Source organism: Carassius carassius, chromosome 15 (assembly GCF_963082965.1).
Source record: "Carassius carassius chromosome 15, fCarCar2.1, whole genome shotgun sequence".
NCBI lineage: Eukaryota > Metazoa > Chordata > Actinopteri > Cypriniformes > Cyprinidae > Carassius > Carassius carassius.
In genome coordinates this window covers 19,586,407-19,601,294 of record NC_081769.1, presented here as the reverse complement: position 1 = coordinate 19,601,294, position 14,888 = coordinate 19,586,407, and the positions used below count along the sequence as shown (strand labels likewise).

Here is a 14,888-nt window from a genome sequence, read left to right as displayed (position 1 = left end):
TGTGGAAGGAATCCAAAAAGTTGAAGAACATTTTTGTCAATGTTGTTGACAGGAATCGGTGGCAGTTGATCTTGATGTTCTTGCAAGGCTTTGGTAAAGGAGAGTATGATAGTCTTAGTGAAATGTCCTCATTTGACGCCAGAGTAGTTTTATTCTGCAGGTTGCTCTGTGGAAGGAATCCAAAAAGTTGAAGAACATTTTTGTCAATGTTGTTGACAGGAATCAGAATTTCAGAACTGATACTTATAATACTTACCAATTCCAGCTCAACTGGAAAAGTGACACAAACATCATTGGTTTGAGCCTTGAATTCACTTGTAGTCGCTATGGATAAAAGCCCTTGCTGAATACATGAATTGAAACTGAAATCTGCTGCAGTGTCAAGTATTGGTTTGAGTGGGGTTATAGTGGGGATTACTGAACTTAAATCTGGTGGGAAAAATTCCAGTGGAAAAAGATATGTTCATTGTGTCTAAGAGTTTAACAGAGATGGTTTGAGGAAAATGAGAGAAGGTATAATCTAGGAAGAGAAGAAAAGACAACTGGTTTCTACCTTGTCAGTGGAAAAAAGTGACAAAGACATAACATTTCAGAAAGGTAGGGGAGAAAGTGGAAACAGACAGAGTATAGAGGAGAATTTAGTGAAGACTTTCTGGGTGTTAGCAGCACACTGTGTGATACAGGTTGTTTATCCGATTCTCCAAATATTACATGGTTACACATCAAAGAGGGAACATAAAGCTCAATTTCAACGAGTTGGGACTCAAACTCTGGATGCCTGTAGCACAACAACACTATATGTCAACATGTTGCTCACAATTCTATTGGAACCAAGAGTGTTGGATGTTTTGAAATAAGAGATTGGAGTATATTCCCAGATTCCTCCACTAATGAACAGATGTGGTCACATCATATATTAGCCAGTGGAAGTTCTGTCTCTATCATCTGGATATCGAATATATGCCAAAAACGGAAATATTAAATCTACTGCATATAAGCTGCGCCACAGTATAAATCCTTGAAATAATTGTGTGTACTTGTCTTAATCATCTTAATCATGTTAGGGTTTTTTTAATAAGCTTTTACAGAAACCTTAAAAATTGTATCATCTGCAATTCTGTCTACAGTCGGATACTGGTCTTCCTGACCGACTTCAGCCCCGGACTATACCTATATGCATCCTTATTGTGTGCACCTGTATAGCTACTCACATCTTTAATTACATTTCCTAATGACATGACTGGGTTAATCAACAGGAACAGGGGTTGTCATTCTCCTAACATTAACAGCAATGCAGAGGAAATGATCAGTTGGTTCAGGTTGCTCTCCTTGCATATCCACTGATCTGACCTGCCCCCACAAAACCATAGTCATTCTAAAACACTACAATTTCTAAGAGTCCTAAAAACAGCAGCGCCGCTATGGTTTCTGGGCCACCGGAAGAGCATATTGACTTCTGGGCCCCCCTTAAAATGACATTCGGGGGTGGCCTAAGTTGTACTACTATGTCTGTGGTATCGCATATAAATGTCTAGTGTTTTGTATATTCCAAGACTATACTATGAGAGGATCTGCAAAAGTTAAAATGGTGGCTGACTGGGTTTTTGTAGGCCTGATTGTTTATCGGGTGCAGTCTAAAGTGTTCATGCTTTGTTTTTAAAAAAAATGCATACTTTTTTCACATAATTTACCTTTATAACACACGATCTGTCCCTTGTCTCACAGACACCTCAATTACTTCCTGTTTTTATGATGCCCCTCCCTCAGAAATATGCAATTGGCTGAGATTGGTGAGCTGGCTCGGTGTGTTGTGATTCGCTAAACCGCCTCTAGAGCTTCTCTGAACATCCCGCCCCTCAAGTGCAAAATGTTCTCTGGTTGTATTGTAAACAATGACGTCCTCTATATTGCTTATCAATTTGAGTCCGATTGAGATGCAGAGAATATTAAGAGGATCGCGCAGAACCTGTGCACCCACAGTTCTTAATGGTATGTTTGTTTGTTGTTGTTGTCTCATACTTCTATATACACTGTTGTTTGTAAATACTACTGCTTCTGTTAGCTTTTAATATACGGTTTTATTCTGATTTAAGCTTTAATACAGCACAGCAACCATACGCACGTCTATGTATAACGCTTCTCATTGCTATGTGAAGTGTATAAATGGAACAGTTTGTTGGAACTGATCCAACGATCTGAATGAGAGAGAGAGAGATGCAGAGCAGGGGGACACGAGGTACAGGATTGAGAACCGCTGCTTTAGAACATTGGTTTTGAAACTTGTGAATCCATTTAAATGGTTAGAACTATCTAATCGTTAGACAGAATCACAATTCATATATGATTATTTTTTTACATGCACCTCTAGTTTTCTCTTCCTCTTCTCTAAAGCAGCACAGCATGACCTTGCCCCTTTGTTGCGTGTTCCCAGGGGGCGGGGTTTATCTGGTTGCTTGTTGTTGTTCCTTACCAGCCATTTTTGTTGGCATTAAACTGCCAGAATTTTAAAAGACAACATCTCCATTTGAAGTGAACTTCCAGAGCTGCAAATTTGCAGATATTGTTTATGCTCAAACAACAACATTACACACTAACGTTAAAAAAGTGAGTTCGCAATCAACCACTCCTTTGATAAAAACTTCAGAATAGACAAAATAAAAAAATGACAAACATTGAAAAGGTTCAGCACAATTCCTCTCAGACTACTACATGGACAAGATAAGACAGTCATATAGTAAGCACCGACACAAGTGGACAACAAGTTTTAAAATTGTCCACTTTTTATATTCAGATATTATCAAACACATTTGATCACATTGCAGCAAAATGTAAATGCTGGTCAAATGCTTTTGAACAACTATGATCCAGCAGGTTAGACCACGTTACATGCGCAACAAGCTAAAGATCTCCATGGTTAAAGAGCTAGAATAAACAATGGAGACAATCCAAAGGAAACTTGTGGACTTGGCATTAGATAGGAATACTTGTTGCAAGATAATGTCAATATAATAGATCTTAGAAGACTGTGTAGCCGAAACATGTTATTACTTTAATAACTTAGCCAAGTTAATCAAAGGCTTTTTATCTTTACTACACCGGTGACTTGCAGTATTTCATCCTTTCATGTTTATGTTTTTTCATTATTTCCACCGTGCACTTCAATTAATCTCTTGCCTTCGTCTTGTGCACATTGGCGATTAATGGCTTATAATGGCTGGTTTGGGTGTTTTGGTTCACACTGAGTCCAGCAGAATTACGCTGGCAAGAATTTGAGCAGCATCTGGGGTCACAGCTGGGTGCTGTCGGTGTGCATATACTCATGAAAATACTCAAGTGTTTGAATTTTCTTTGTCATCCACCAGACTCCCTTTATTAATCGCCATGACTTAAATATTGGCTTATTGCTGTATATTTATAGTAATTGTTTTCCATTGCTGTATTTTGTAGGTAAGAGTGACGATTAAGAGATTACGAATCTACATCCCCTCCAGAAGTCTGAGATCTGCTAGTGAGTGATGCCTCATGGTACCATCACAGAGGGGCTTAAAACCACTTTCCAGAACATTCTCGTTCACCATTCCTGGCTGGTGGAATGATCTTCCAACCCCTATCTGCAATGCTGAATCCCTGACAATTTTCAAGCGACAGCTGGAAACTCATCTCTTTCGAAACTACTTGGGTTCATCATCATCATAAAAAAAAAAAAACTTCATTTATTCCTTCTTTTTCTAGCTTGTACTTATTTGAACAATGTCTAAAACTTGGTAGTACAAGCACTTCCTGTGTTTGTTTGCCTTTTTAGAAGAATCGCTTTATGTATCCCCCAATTGTAAGTCGCTTTGGATAAAATCTTCTGCAAAATGACTAAATGTAAATGTTGTAATTGTCATTATGACTTGTCTCAGGGATATATTCAGTTTGACTGTTGAAATCAATGGCATTCTTACACCAATATACTGGTTGTTTGGTTTAATTTTATTTTGACAACTGTTAAAGATTCTCTCAGGTTTGAAACGTACCTTTTTCCAAATACTGCCATCTGATTTCTCAATTGGTATTTAAATTTAGAAAAATTTGTGACATATTTACACCAGTCTTACATTGTTTTAAACTGTTAATGGATTTTTCTGAAGTGCTTAGGTTCTTCATTGTTTGAGTAAGTGGTGAGTTGTGACTAATAGGTGTTGACATTACCACAGAACTAAAGACTCTTGCATAGGGTACCTTGAGTTTGTACATGGCACCAGCATTTTAAAGAGCATTGAAATAATAAATGACCCTAAACAAAAATCTAAACACCTAGGAATTATTAAAAAGACTGCACTGTCTTGATGTGACAAGCAATGAGTGGCACCATATATTGGTTCAAAATTTGCATTTGGTCAATCCAATGACAAGCGGTCAAATAAGATGTTACCCTTTACAACTGGGCCCGACTGAATGAAAACCCTTTGACTTAAAGGGATAGTTCAACCAAAAATGAAAATTCTGTCATTAAAGACTCGCCCTTATGTCATTCCAAACCCGCAAGACCTTCGTTCATCTTCAGAACACAAATAAAGATAGCAACGCAACTACCAAGTTCAAGGTACGATACGTCAGAACGTCAGCTCCTGCATGCTCTCATGAGTGAAGGCAGAGACTGACGTAAAGGAGAAGAATTGTTGAACAAGTAATTACTTTTGTTTTCCTTGCACATACACACACACAGAGTATTCTCGGGAATACTCAAGAGTAAGGACCATTTTAACGATGTCCTTACTAGGTTTCTAGATCTTGACCGTGATAGTTGCATTGCTGTCTATGCAGCCAATGAATACTGAGTTTGCTAAATTACTGCAACAAAATATAGGGTCTTTAAAGACTAGGGGAATGTGTTTAACATAACCTGAAATAAAGTCAAGGATATGCATACCAATATTTTCATGCATAAAAACAATTTACAGCTTTGACACATGAAAGAAAAATTCAACAATTACAAGGCCTTAGAAAGGGAAACAGAATTATCTTTATTTATAAACAACTCAAATCAGAACAAGACTTCGACAAAAAAATGTTACTGATGTGAAAATATGTTTGGCATCCCCACATATAGAAATTAAGAAATACAATTTGTACAACAAAAAAAAATAATGTATACCCTATGTGGTTGGGGGAAGTAAAATCTACACTGATATAAAAACAAATGTATAGCTAAAATACATACTTTCCTAATCACAACAGGAGTGTGTTCTTGAATCAACTTTTAGCAAAGACAGTTCAAATTACATAATTTACTCCATGATTAAGAATTTGAATTGCTTATCCAAAAACTGGAAAATACAAATGAGAATTTTGGGGGAAACATATTATTTGTATACAACAAATGCAACATACACGAGACAACAGTATTCATTTGGTACATCTGAGATTCCAAACGCTACAGAAGCACAACACTCAAAAACAAAAAAACTGAGTTAATTATTATGAGCATTCTGAGAATTTTCATTTGCATTATATCTTCATTGTTGACATTCTCTTCTAATTATCAAGTTATTAGGAAGGTTATTTTCCAGGCATTCCAAGCAGAATTGTAATCTTAACATCATACTATTCAATAATTTACTTGAGTATTCGCTGCTTCCAACTTTGTTGCAACTATGTGGGGAGGGCCCTTTTCTTTTCCAAAAGGACAGACCTGGTTTGCATTAAGACCTAAATGCCTTTAGGGTAAATGATTCTCTGATGCTGGTCAACCGTTTATTTTCAAAAGTATGACATGATTCACTCCTTTTGCTGCTATAACAAGACTCCACTCTTCTGGGATGGAACACTGTTGCAGGGAACTGCTTCACAAGAGACACGAGAATCAAGAAAGTCAAGCAATAACACCAAGCAAAATATTCTGGCTCTCTGTCTGCATTCCCAATTCATCCCAAAGGTACTCAGTAGTATTTCTGTGCATGCCATTCACTTCTTCAACACCTGAAACAGTAGAGCATTGCTTTGACTAAAGGGTCACTGCCCTGCTGAAATAGAAAAAGGGTCCTCGCTGTCGAAACAAAATTGAAAGCGCATAATATTCCACTTTAGAGTTAAGCATTTACATTTGTCTTCACTAAAATTGCTGGAATAGCCAAACCTGTTCATTAGATATGGATGTCTATATACTTTTGGCCATTTTGTGTATCTCTACGTCTCAAAATATTCAGTGGAATCATTCAGTAACTCAGATGACATGCCATTATCAGCATTTTTATCAGGCTTTTCAGCATCAGCATCTCCTTGTTGACTTTTTGAATCAACTACATTAGTCTCAGGAGGTTTTGTGCCATCATTTTCAGAGTCTCCTTTATGATGATATTCAAGATGGCGATCTAAAGCAGACAGGAATGTGAAGCGGCTTGGACAGAGAGGGCAACTGAGCAAAACCTTGCAGGGACTTCGCTTGTGGTAATACATGTGTCGCCGATAAACACTAAGTAGCCCAAAGACTCTACAACATTCTTTACATTTGTACTTCATCCTTGGTTTGTAAGTTCCTTTAGAAGGAGAAACAAGTAACAGCTCATCTGGCTGATTTTCTTCTTCAGGTTCTTCTGGTTTACCATCACTTTCTGTTTGTGGTAATTCTTTTGCAGGTTCCTGTTCACTGGTTTTATCCTCATGTTCTGTCTTTGAATCCTCATGAGCCTTAGGTTGAAGTGCTGAATTGTGGTACATGGCCACATGCCTTGTGACATCACATCTTTGTGGAAAGTGTCTTCCACAATAAACACAGGCATGTAGAGTTCCCTTATGGTAACGCATATGACGAGAGAGACTGCTTGAGTGTACAAACACACGATGGCAGAGTTTGCAGGAAAATATTTTACCACTAAAATTGGCTCTGTTCACACCTCTAGGTCTTCCTTTTATGCTTGGCCTTAGTGGATCAAATCTCAGCTTTTGCCGTTTTGTAACCATTTGTCGCATTACACCATGGTACTGCTGTTTCATCTTAGTTGGTAAACCCGAAGAGTCCTTTACTTCAACCTCATCTGGATGCTGTGCTTTATGATGCTCTCTTAAATCTGAAATTTGGTTGAAAGGTTCCCCACACATGCCACAACGACATGGCTCTTTAAATGAAAGAATGCCATTTTTCTTACTTTCTTCGTCCGCAAGCATTTCCTGTTTTTGTGTTTCCTCACTGGATGGCCTGGTGACACGAGAATGACTGTTTTGGTGGCTTTGCAAGTCAGACAACCAAAAGAAGCGCAAGCCACAAATTTTGCAAGGATAAGACTTGTCCATGTTATTTCTTTGATTTTCCTCAGATCTACTCAAAGTCTTGGAACCAACAGATCCATGCCACTGCTTTTGATGTGACAGTACGGTCTCTTGTCTTAGGAATCGCTTTCCACAGTGTCCACAGCTATAAAAGCGTTCATGAGCATGGTTTTGAAGGTGGCTCTGCAGACTCTCCCGGTCATTAAACACCTTGCAGCACAGAGTGCATTTGAACCCCCGCTCGAGGGCACGATACTGCTGATGCTGTTGTAAGCTCTTTGGGGTTTTGAACACTTGTCCACATCGTTCACACTTAAACTGAGTACAGTCCTTCTCTGGTATCTTAGATGAAGTCAAGGCTTCTTGATTAGGGGGTTGGCACCATAATGACTTGGATGAAGGTTTTCCAAACAAGAATGCAAAGTTAGACAACACAGATCGATCAACCACTGTGAGCATTCCGTTTTCATGGAGAGCGACCTCAATGGATGCATTGATACAACTACCATTACTTATGCTTAAACCATCAGAGGAAAATATGTCGGTAAGCCCATGAATGGCCATGTGTTCGACTAGTTTTGGGTATTGACTAAACCCTTCACCACACTCTGTGCAGATGAAGGCATCTCCTCCACCTAACTCCTGCATGTAGTCCATTGAGTAAGACATCATGACAAAGCAAAATGTAGCCTCTTTTGAGGTATAAATTTCAATCGTTTAGTAAACCGAGAACATGGTATACTATGTGAAATGTAAAAAAAAAGAAAATATATACCAAAATATGATAACTGACTATTAGAATTTTTTTTCCAGGTAATATTGTCTGTTAAACATCCAATCTCACTTCAGCTGCTATAAAACAAGGCTAAGTTTCCCATATGCATTTAATAAAAAAGCCACAACTGGTCACAGCGTTTCTAAAATGGCAACTTCACCAACTTTAATAAAATAGAAAATTCCAAAAAGGATTTAAAAAATAAAAAAGTCTATCCTTAAAAGTCTTTGATTGTCAATTTAATTTGAGCATAATACAATGATGTAAACCTCGTTATGTATGGCCTGCATTGTTTCAGGTTCTGGCCCCGCAATTCAGATATTGCCATCTGTAAAAAAAAAATAAAAAAAAGAGAGCGAGAGAGAGAGAGAAAGAAAAGACACAAATAAATGTTTTTGCCAGTGGTGTTTTTCATAATTCATAATGCATATCACTTTTAAACAATCCACTGAGACTTACAATTTTTGGGTAACTCAGCCCAGGGCAGCTATAAGACCAACATCTACATCAACTAAATGAGCCCAATGTGCTACCATTGTGGTATCTGTGGTATAGATGTAGATTTTCAAAATCATTGTGAATTTGACTCACAAGCCCTCTATTAGAATCAGAATCAGAATCAGAAGAGTATTAAGAGTATTAAGAGTAATTTGAGTACATTTTGATAATAATGTTCAGATTAACAAGCTGTTTGTATAAAATATTCAATAAATATGCACAATTTAGCATGTGAGACCCACTGCTTATCTCGTTCAACATGCTTTGCCTATCAAAAAACTTTGTCTTTTAACCCATGTGATAATCATATTACTATTGATGTGAATATATCATTTGAAATTAATTTATCTTTTTTAACCACTGTTGCTATGACAGGGCCATAAAGAAAGCTATCAGAGATTGTACTGTCAAAAGGCAGAGCTGCCCTGCACTTGAAGAAAATGTCTTATTTCAGGATTTTTGCAGTAAGCAGTGTTCTAAACCATCACATAAATGAAAAACTTTTCTTAAGCCATTTATATTGTAAATATAATGTAGAAAGTTAATTTTCTGTAAAGTTGCTTTGAAATGATTTGTATCATGTATAGTGCTATACAAATAAACGGGTAACAAATAAGCTGCAAATTTCCCAACATACTACAAACTGTGAATATTAAAAATTAATAAATGTATGGAGGAAATGCAGGAATATTTAATTGGGAAACTCAGAATCCTAGATCATACACAAGTTGTGATGCTGGGAGGGGCGTGTTGATTTGAAACTTTGAAGAAATAATAATATAATCCAATAAATCTATAATCTATATAGTGATCAGGGACAGGAAAGCAAGTCTGCAGTGAATGGTGCAATGTTCATAACTCTACTTTTACAGTTTGCTTATCGTTACAGTTAGTTTCTAATACCACATACACATAAATAAAAGATTTTTTTGAATTAATATGTAGTTATTTGGGTTTGTTGTTCAAAATATAATATTTTTGTTTTGTTTAGCCTACTTCTTTATGTTTCCGACTTGAATATGTAATGAATGTTCCTTAGGTGCATTGGAATGCACCATTTATTCTCAAGACTCGTATTACAAAATATCTAGCAAGTGTACAAAACAGTAAGTCAGGAGTTTAACTTTTACTCACCACAATCCTGATGTTTTAAAAGTGATTACTCCCCCTTTACCGAGGCAAGGATCAACACCCAGTATTTCTAAAGGCCGACAAAAACAAGAAAGCGACGTTAAAGCAGGTAACCTATGTATTGACACTGAACAAGGGTCTGGTACATTTCCTTGCTGTATTTACAATAAAAAAAAAAAAATTGACAGACAGGAGCTCTTATAATGGCTAGAAATGAATTTCATGCACAGACATAAAAACAAAACAATAGCACAGAATTAATCTCATAAATGGCTAGAATCATATGCTGAAACTACATTATCATTAGATTTCTCAATTCAGCTCCTTTTTTTTCAAAGAGTTTACTAGTAGTTTCTTATGTATTGAGTAACGTTAGCAATAAGTTTATTTATTTATTTATTAGATATGTTTTAATGTTCTTGACATATGACTAAGGCTTCGTGGTATCTTTATAAGTCCAGCACACAAATCAGGTTGCTCATCGATCTCAAATGAAGGTATAATGGTATCCTTAAAAACAGCAACCGCAAGCAAAATAAAGGTAAACTGGCGGTAAATGAGAAAATGTACAGTTCACGCCAAACAACAACGCGTAAATGACGCAACACCACATCACAAGCCTAAACAACACGCTATGTTAGCAAAGTTGGTTTACATGTAGATTACATACGTGTTACGCTACATAGGCGAAGTAAAGCCCAACCGACTATGTGTGTGGGATATTCAACAACAGATAAAACCGTTCTTTCATGAAACAGTCTATATACAAATGAAACAGCCGCGAATTACCTCGTCGATGAATGCCACTTCTGAAGAGGATCGAGCGCGTGTAGCAACTTTCCTCTCATTTCTGTTTAGTGTGAAGCTGTAGAGCGAATTCTATTGAGAATTCAACGTTTATCGTACATAGGTTTTCTTTTTTGACCGGTCAACTGACCTAGTCGTTGTTTATCCAAAAACAACTATAAATTGTCAAGAAAAGAACGGGGTCGGAAAGAAAAACGAAAGCTTCCTTTTGACAATCTTCTTCGCGTGCGATTAGTTTCGCTGTATTACCGCCACCCATAGGAATGGAGGGTAGATGCCACTCTATATGGCTATGGGGAAGAAAGTGTATAAATAATTGTTAATTAATTTAATATTCAGTGCATGCATGTACTATAAAGGATGTTATCTATCTATTTCTTTGTTGTTTTGAGATAATTTGGCACTGAACTATATACTATGTACATTTGTCTGTCCTGGAACATTGCAGCAAGACAATTTCGCAATGTGAGGCTTTTTATTTAAACCCACAGTTTACTTATTCCTGCATGTGCTGTGCAGTGTAGGAGGGTAGTTGTCATAAAATAACTAAGAATTAAATATGAACTGTTTTGGGAAGCTGATTTACCTTGGAATGTGACAGGCAATAATACTTCATTGAAAATTATTCCAGAACAGCTGGAAGAAAAGCATTTTAATGATGCAGCTTTATATACAAAAAAATTGTATGTAATTGATTTTTAATACAGACGAACAATATTAAATAATATAGAGAGACATAAAGACATATGTCTAGAAAGACATAAACATGTTTACTACCCATTCTTTTAGAGCTAAATTGAGAAAAATCACTGGTAGGTGGATTACTGTCATCTACTGGACATATAGTTAAAGTACATAGCTTTTAGCTATGAGATAATAAACTAACCTTACCAATGCAGCATTCAAGATGATTCTGAAGGCTCTGTTTAATTCGCAGGGTCATTGCAGTAATGATGGTGTGTAATGGTGTAATTCAAGTCATTATGGAATCATAGCACTCTCCTCCCAATATAACCATCAGTGTTGATAAACACTATATGTCCCTGCTCAGATCTTAGTGCCCATAGTTCAGCAAAGTAAAGGCTGCCGTGAAGATTCAGATTTTAATCATGTGATAATAAAATATCCTATGAAATAGTATATATCATAAAATCAAATTTCAAAGTATACAATATAATATGAAATTTTCCCTCGTTCAGTTAATAGATTGCCCTAAGTGTGAACATTCTCATTGCACTCTGTATTGTAAGTTCTTTCTTCTTATATGTGTTAACACTGTATCTGTGAGTGACAGCCTGGACATGGTGCAAATCTAATTGGTTCTTACAGTCTTAACTAAGGCTATGAGAACCAAGGCTCTCTTTCATTGATCCTGACCATAGCAATACAATCAGAATCTGTTACCCGTTTCAAAAACTGAAACCGAATGGACCACCATTTTTCATGAATCTCTTATGAGAAGGTAAACATTTAAGCTAAAAACCAACTTGCATTTTATGATAAAATATATCTCCTGTTCTTGAATAAAAATCATTGTTGCATTAAAAAATAAAAATGGTCTGACTGCACTTTGCATTATTATATCACAAGAGTAGACTTAACACTCCAAAAATATACACATATTAAATTGAAATGTCTGTAAATTGCATTTCAGGGCTTTTTTAGTTTAAAAATGTCAGTAAAATATAGTCTTAGAGGAGATCCATAGGTTCTTTGAATAAATTAATAAAGTGACCTCTTTAGACACTTAGACCTCCACAGACAATAAGAACAGAGTGAGGAGCTTAATCAGTATGTTTATTTTGCTTCAGCTTTTTGCTTAATTCTTTATATTCTTAAACAAACTTAATACTATTTTATATGAAATAAAAGATACTTCATAAAAAATTATGTGCAAGACAATAGTTATACAGTAAAGAAACAACAAAAAGCTATATTTGCATCACATGCACAATACATGTAAAAACTTCATTCTAATTTGCTCATATATGGCCTACAAAACCAAGTTTTATTTTTCAAATACTTTATGGGTATATAATTAAATCTCTCTCTCTTACACACACACACAGTTTCTGTGAATTGTGGGGACATTCCATAGATTCTATTCTTTTTATACCAACCAAACAATATTTACTATCCCCTATCCCAAACCTAACCCCTACAGAAAACCAGTTTGCATTGTTACACTTTCAGATAAACATCATTTACTATTTTTAATATTTCTTCCCCTCATGAGGACCACAAGCCAGTCCCCACAATGTCAAACATTTCAGGTTTTACTCTCCTTGTAGGGACTTTTGGTCCTCACAATATAGCATGAACAAGACACACACACACACACACACACACACACACACACACACACACACACACACACAAATGTATATAATAATTCTGCATCATATAAGCATATCCACATAAGAGCAAGGCAGTGTTTTAGTGTAAAGCTTCAAACTATTTAAATTTCGTTTGATCCAGTTCTTCAGGTTACTGTGTTTCATTTTTCTTTATCATGGCATTAAACACATGAGACACTCTGTAAAGTCCTCCTTCAGAAAAGTGCTTAATTTATGCTATGCAGTTATACTTCTGCATCAGAGAAGGACTTGCTCCCGTTCTCTTTGTTACGAATAGTGGGCATTGAATTTGTGCAGGTATTTGTGCGTGAAACTTCCTCTGTGAAAGCGGTTTCCAAAACCTTCAGGATTGACTTGCGCACCTTGTCTTTAAAGTCTTGTCCCATGAAAACATACAACAGGGGGTTCAGGCAGCTGTTTAAGAAAGCCAAACTGGTCGCAATGGGAATTCCAACAGTGGTGACATATTGCAGGGTGGAGCTGTATTTTGTTCCCATGTGGTTTACCATCTCAATGAGCACCAGGATATGGTAAGGAGACCAACACAGAAAGAAGGCGGTGATCACTGTAGCAATGATTTTGAAGGGACGTCCAGTTCGGCCAGACATGGAACGGTTTCTTTGGAGACGATGGATGATGACCGCATAGCAGGAGACGATGATCACGAAAGGCACCACAAAGCCTATGATGAAACGGGTAATGATCATGGCACGATGCCGTAGCATACGGAGCTCCACCACCTTTGGTGTTTCATAGTCATCAGAGAATGCAAAGTTGTTGAAGCAGTTGATGATGTTTGGGTTACTGTGGTCGGGTGCAGTGTCCTTGAACACAAAGTAGGGTGAGCTCAGCACCAGGGCAAATAACCAAACTCCAAAGCTCACCACAGAAGCTCGGCTCACATTCCGATGGTTTTGTGCCCAGATTGGACGCACCACAGACACACATCGGTCAACGCTGATCACAACCAGGATGTACACACTGGCAAACATGTTGAGGAAACTGAGAGTGCTGTTGAATTTGCACATGAACTGACCAAAAGGCCAGTGGAAACCCATAGCTGTATAAGCCACGCTGAGAGGGAGGAAGGCAGTGAAGAGGAAGTCTGCTACAGCAAGGTTCAGAAACCAGACCGTGTTTACTGTCCTTTTCATTTTGAATCCAGTAACCCAAATGACAATGCCATTCCCCACAACTCCAAGTACAAAAGCCAGACTGTAGACTATCAGTGACATGATGTTAAGAGATTTCCTGAGATCTGTATCCTCATCATAATCATCATAGTCATCTTCATACTCGGATGAATTGTAACTGAGAGGACTGTTTGTAAAATTGTATGGATCCATTATTGTACCTTCAAACCTAGGTTGACAGAACAAATATGGTATTTAGTATATATTTGTAAGCAGTCAGATATACCAAAATTTGATCTAGACAGAAAAGGAACGAACTAACGAACATGTTATTCTGCTTTTGTCCACTGGAGGACAGATTTGGAGTTATAAAGTGAGGCGTTGCAATAGAAAAGCTCTGAACATCATCTGAAAGCATTTTCTTTACTCAGCCATGTAAAATGTCACATTGGAAATTTTCAATCTATTCAGATACGTAATTTTCCTGTTTTATGGTGAACATGTGTAAATTAAGTAAATTAAACTAAACTCATGCAAAACATTTTTTCCCCAGTTTTTACATCAGTGTGCAGTAGGCTATAGCAGACATAGCCTAAAGGGAGTGTTTTATGTAAAAATATAGCAAATTATGTTAGGCTAAATTAAATATATGTGATTCACAGAGAAAAAACCCAGATAAATCTAGGCTGTCCCCAAAATGCAATTGTTAGACTCATTCATGCTATTGTTAAACCATTAAAACGGTTAAATGCAAACTGCAGAGCTCAATTTTTGATTTGATCTCTTCTATAACAGTTATAATAGTCTGAGTTAAAAACTATGATGCTCAAATGGCTGTATCATAGAAATGTTTATACAATTAAAAAATCACATCTAAAAGTTTCATTTCACAATAAGAAAATACCATTAAAGCGTGCTGCTTACCTAGAGTTGCCT

General features: G+C 36.8%; 2 protein-coding genes across 2 annotated transcripts; both read right to left on the bottom strand.

The window, feature by feature from the left end:
* Positions 1-5,595: 5,595 nt before the first annotated feature.
* LOC132158417 (zinc finger protein 43-like) lies at positions 5,596-9,714 on the bottom strand. Its single transcript, XM_059567831.1, has 3 exons — positions 9,659-9,714; positions 8,296-8,354; positions 5,596-7,641 (listed from the first exon to the last, which is right to left on the bottom strand). The coding sequence occupies exons 2-3, from the start codon at positions 8,314-8,316 to the stop codon at positions 6,172-6,174; spliced, it is 1,491 nt and encodes a 496-aa protein (XP_059423814.1). The 5' UTR covers positions 8,317-8,354; positions 9,659-9,714; the 3' UTR covers positions 5,596-6,171.
* A 3,048-nt stretch (positions 9,715-12,762) lies between these two features.
* fpr1 (formyl peptide receptor 1) lies at positions 12,763-14,179 on the bottom strand. Its single transcript, XM_059567049.1, has one exon. The coding sequence runs from the start codon at positions 14,163-14,165 to the stop codon at positions 13,044-13,046; it is 1,122 nt and encodes a 373-aa protein (XP_059423032.1). The 5' UTR covers positions 14,166-14,179; the 3' UTR covers positions 12,763-13,043.
* Positions 14,180-14,888: the final 709 nt, after the last annotated feature.

Excerpts from the sequence above, each read along its gene's own strand:
- LOC132158417 (XM_059567831.1), bottom strand. The coding sequence starts at position 8,316 with ATGCAGGCCATACATAACGAG. Across the intron at positions 7,642-8,295 it reads TGCAGGCCATACATAACGAG|TCATTATGGTGCCAACCCCC; the intron begins GTTTACATCATT and ends CCTTCATCCAAG.
- fpr1 (XM_059567049.1), bottom strand. The coding sequence starts at position 14,165 with ATGGATCCATACAATTTTACAAACAGTCCTCTCAGTTACAATTCATCC.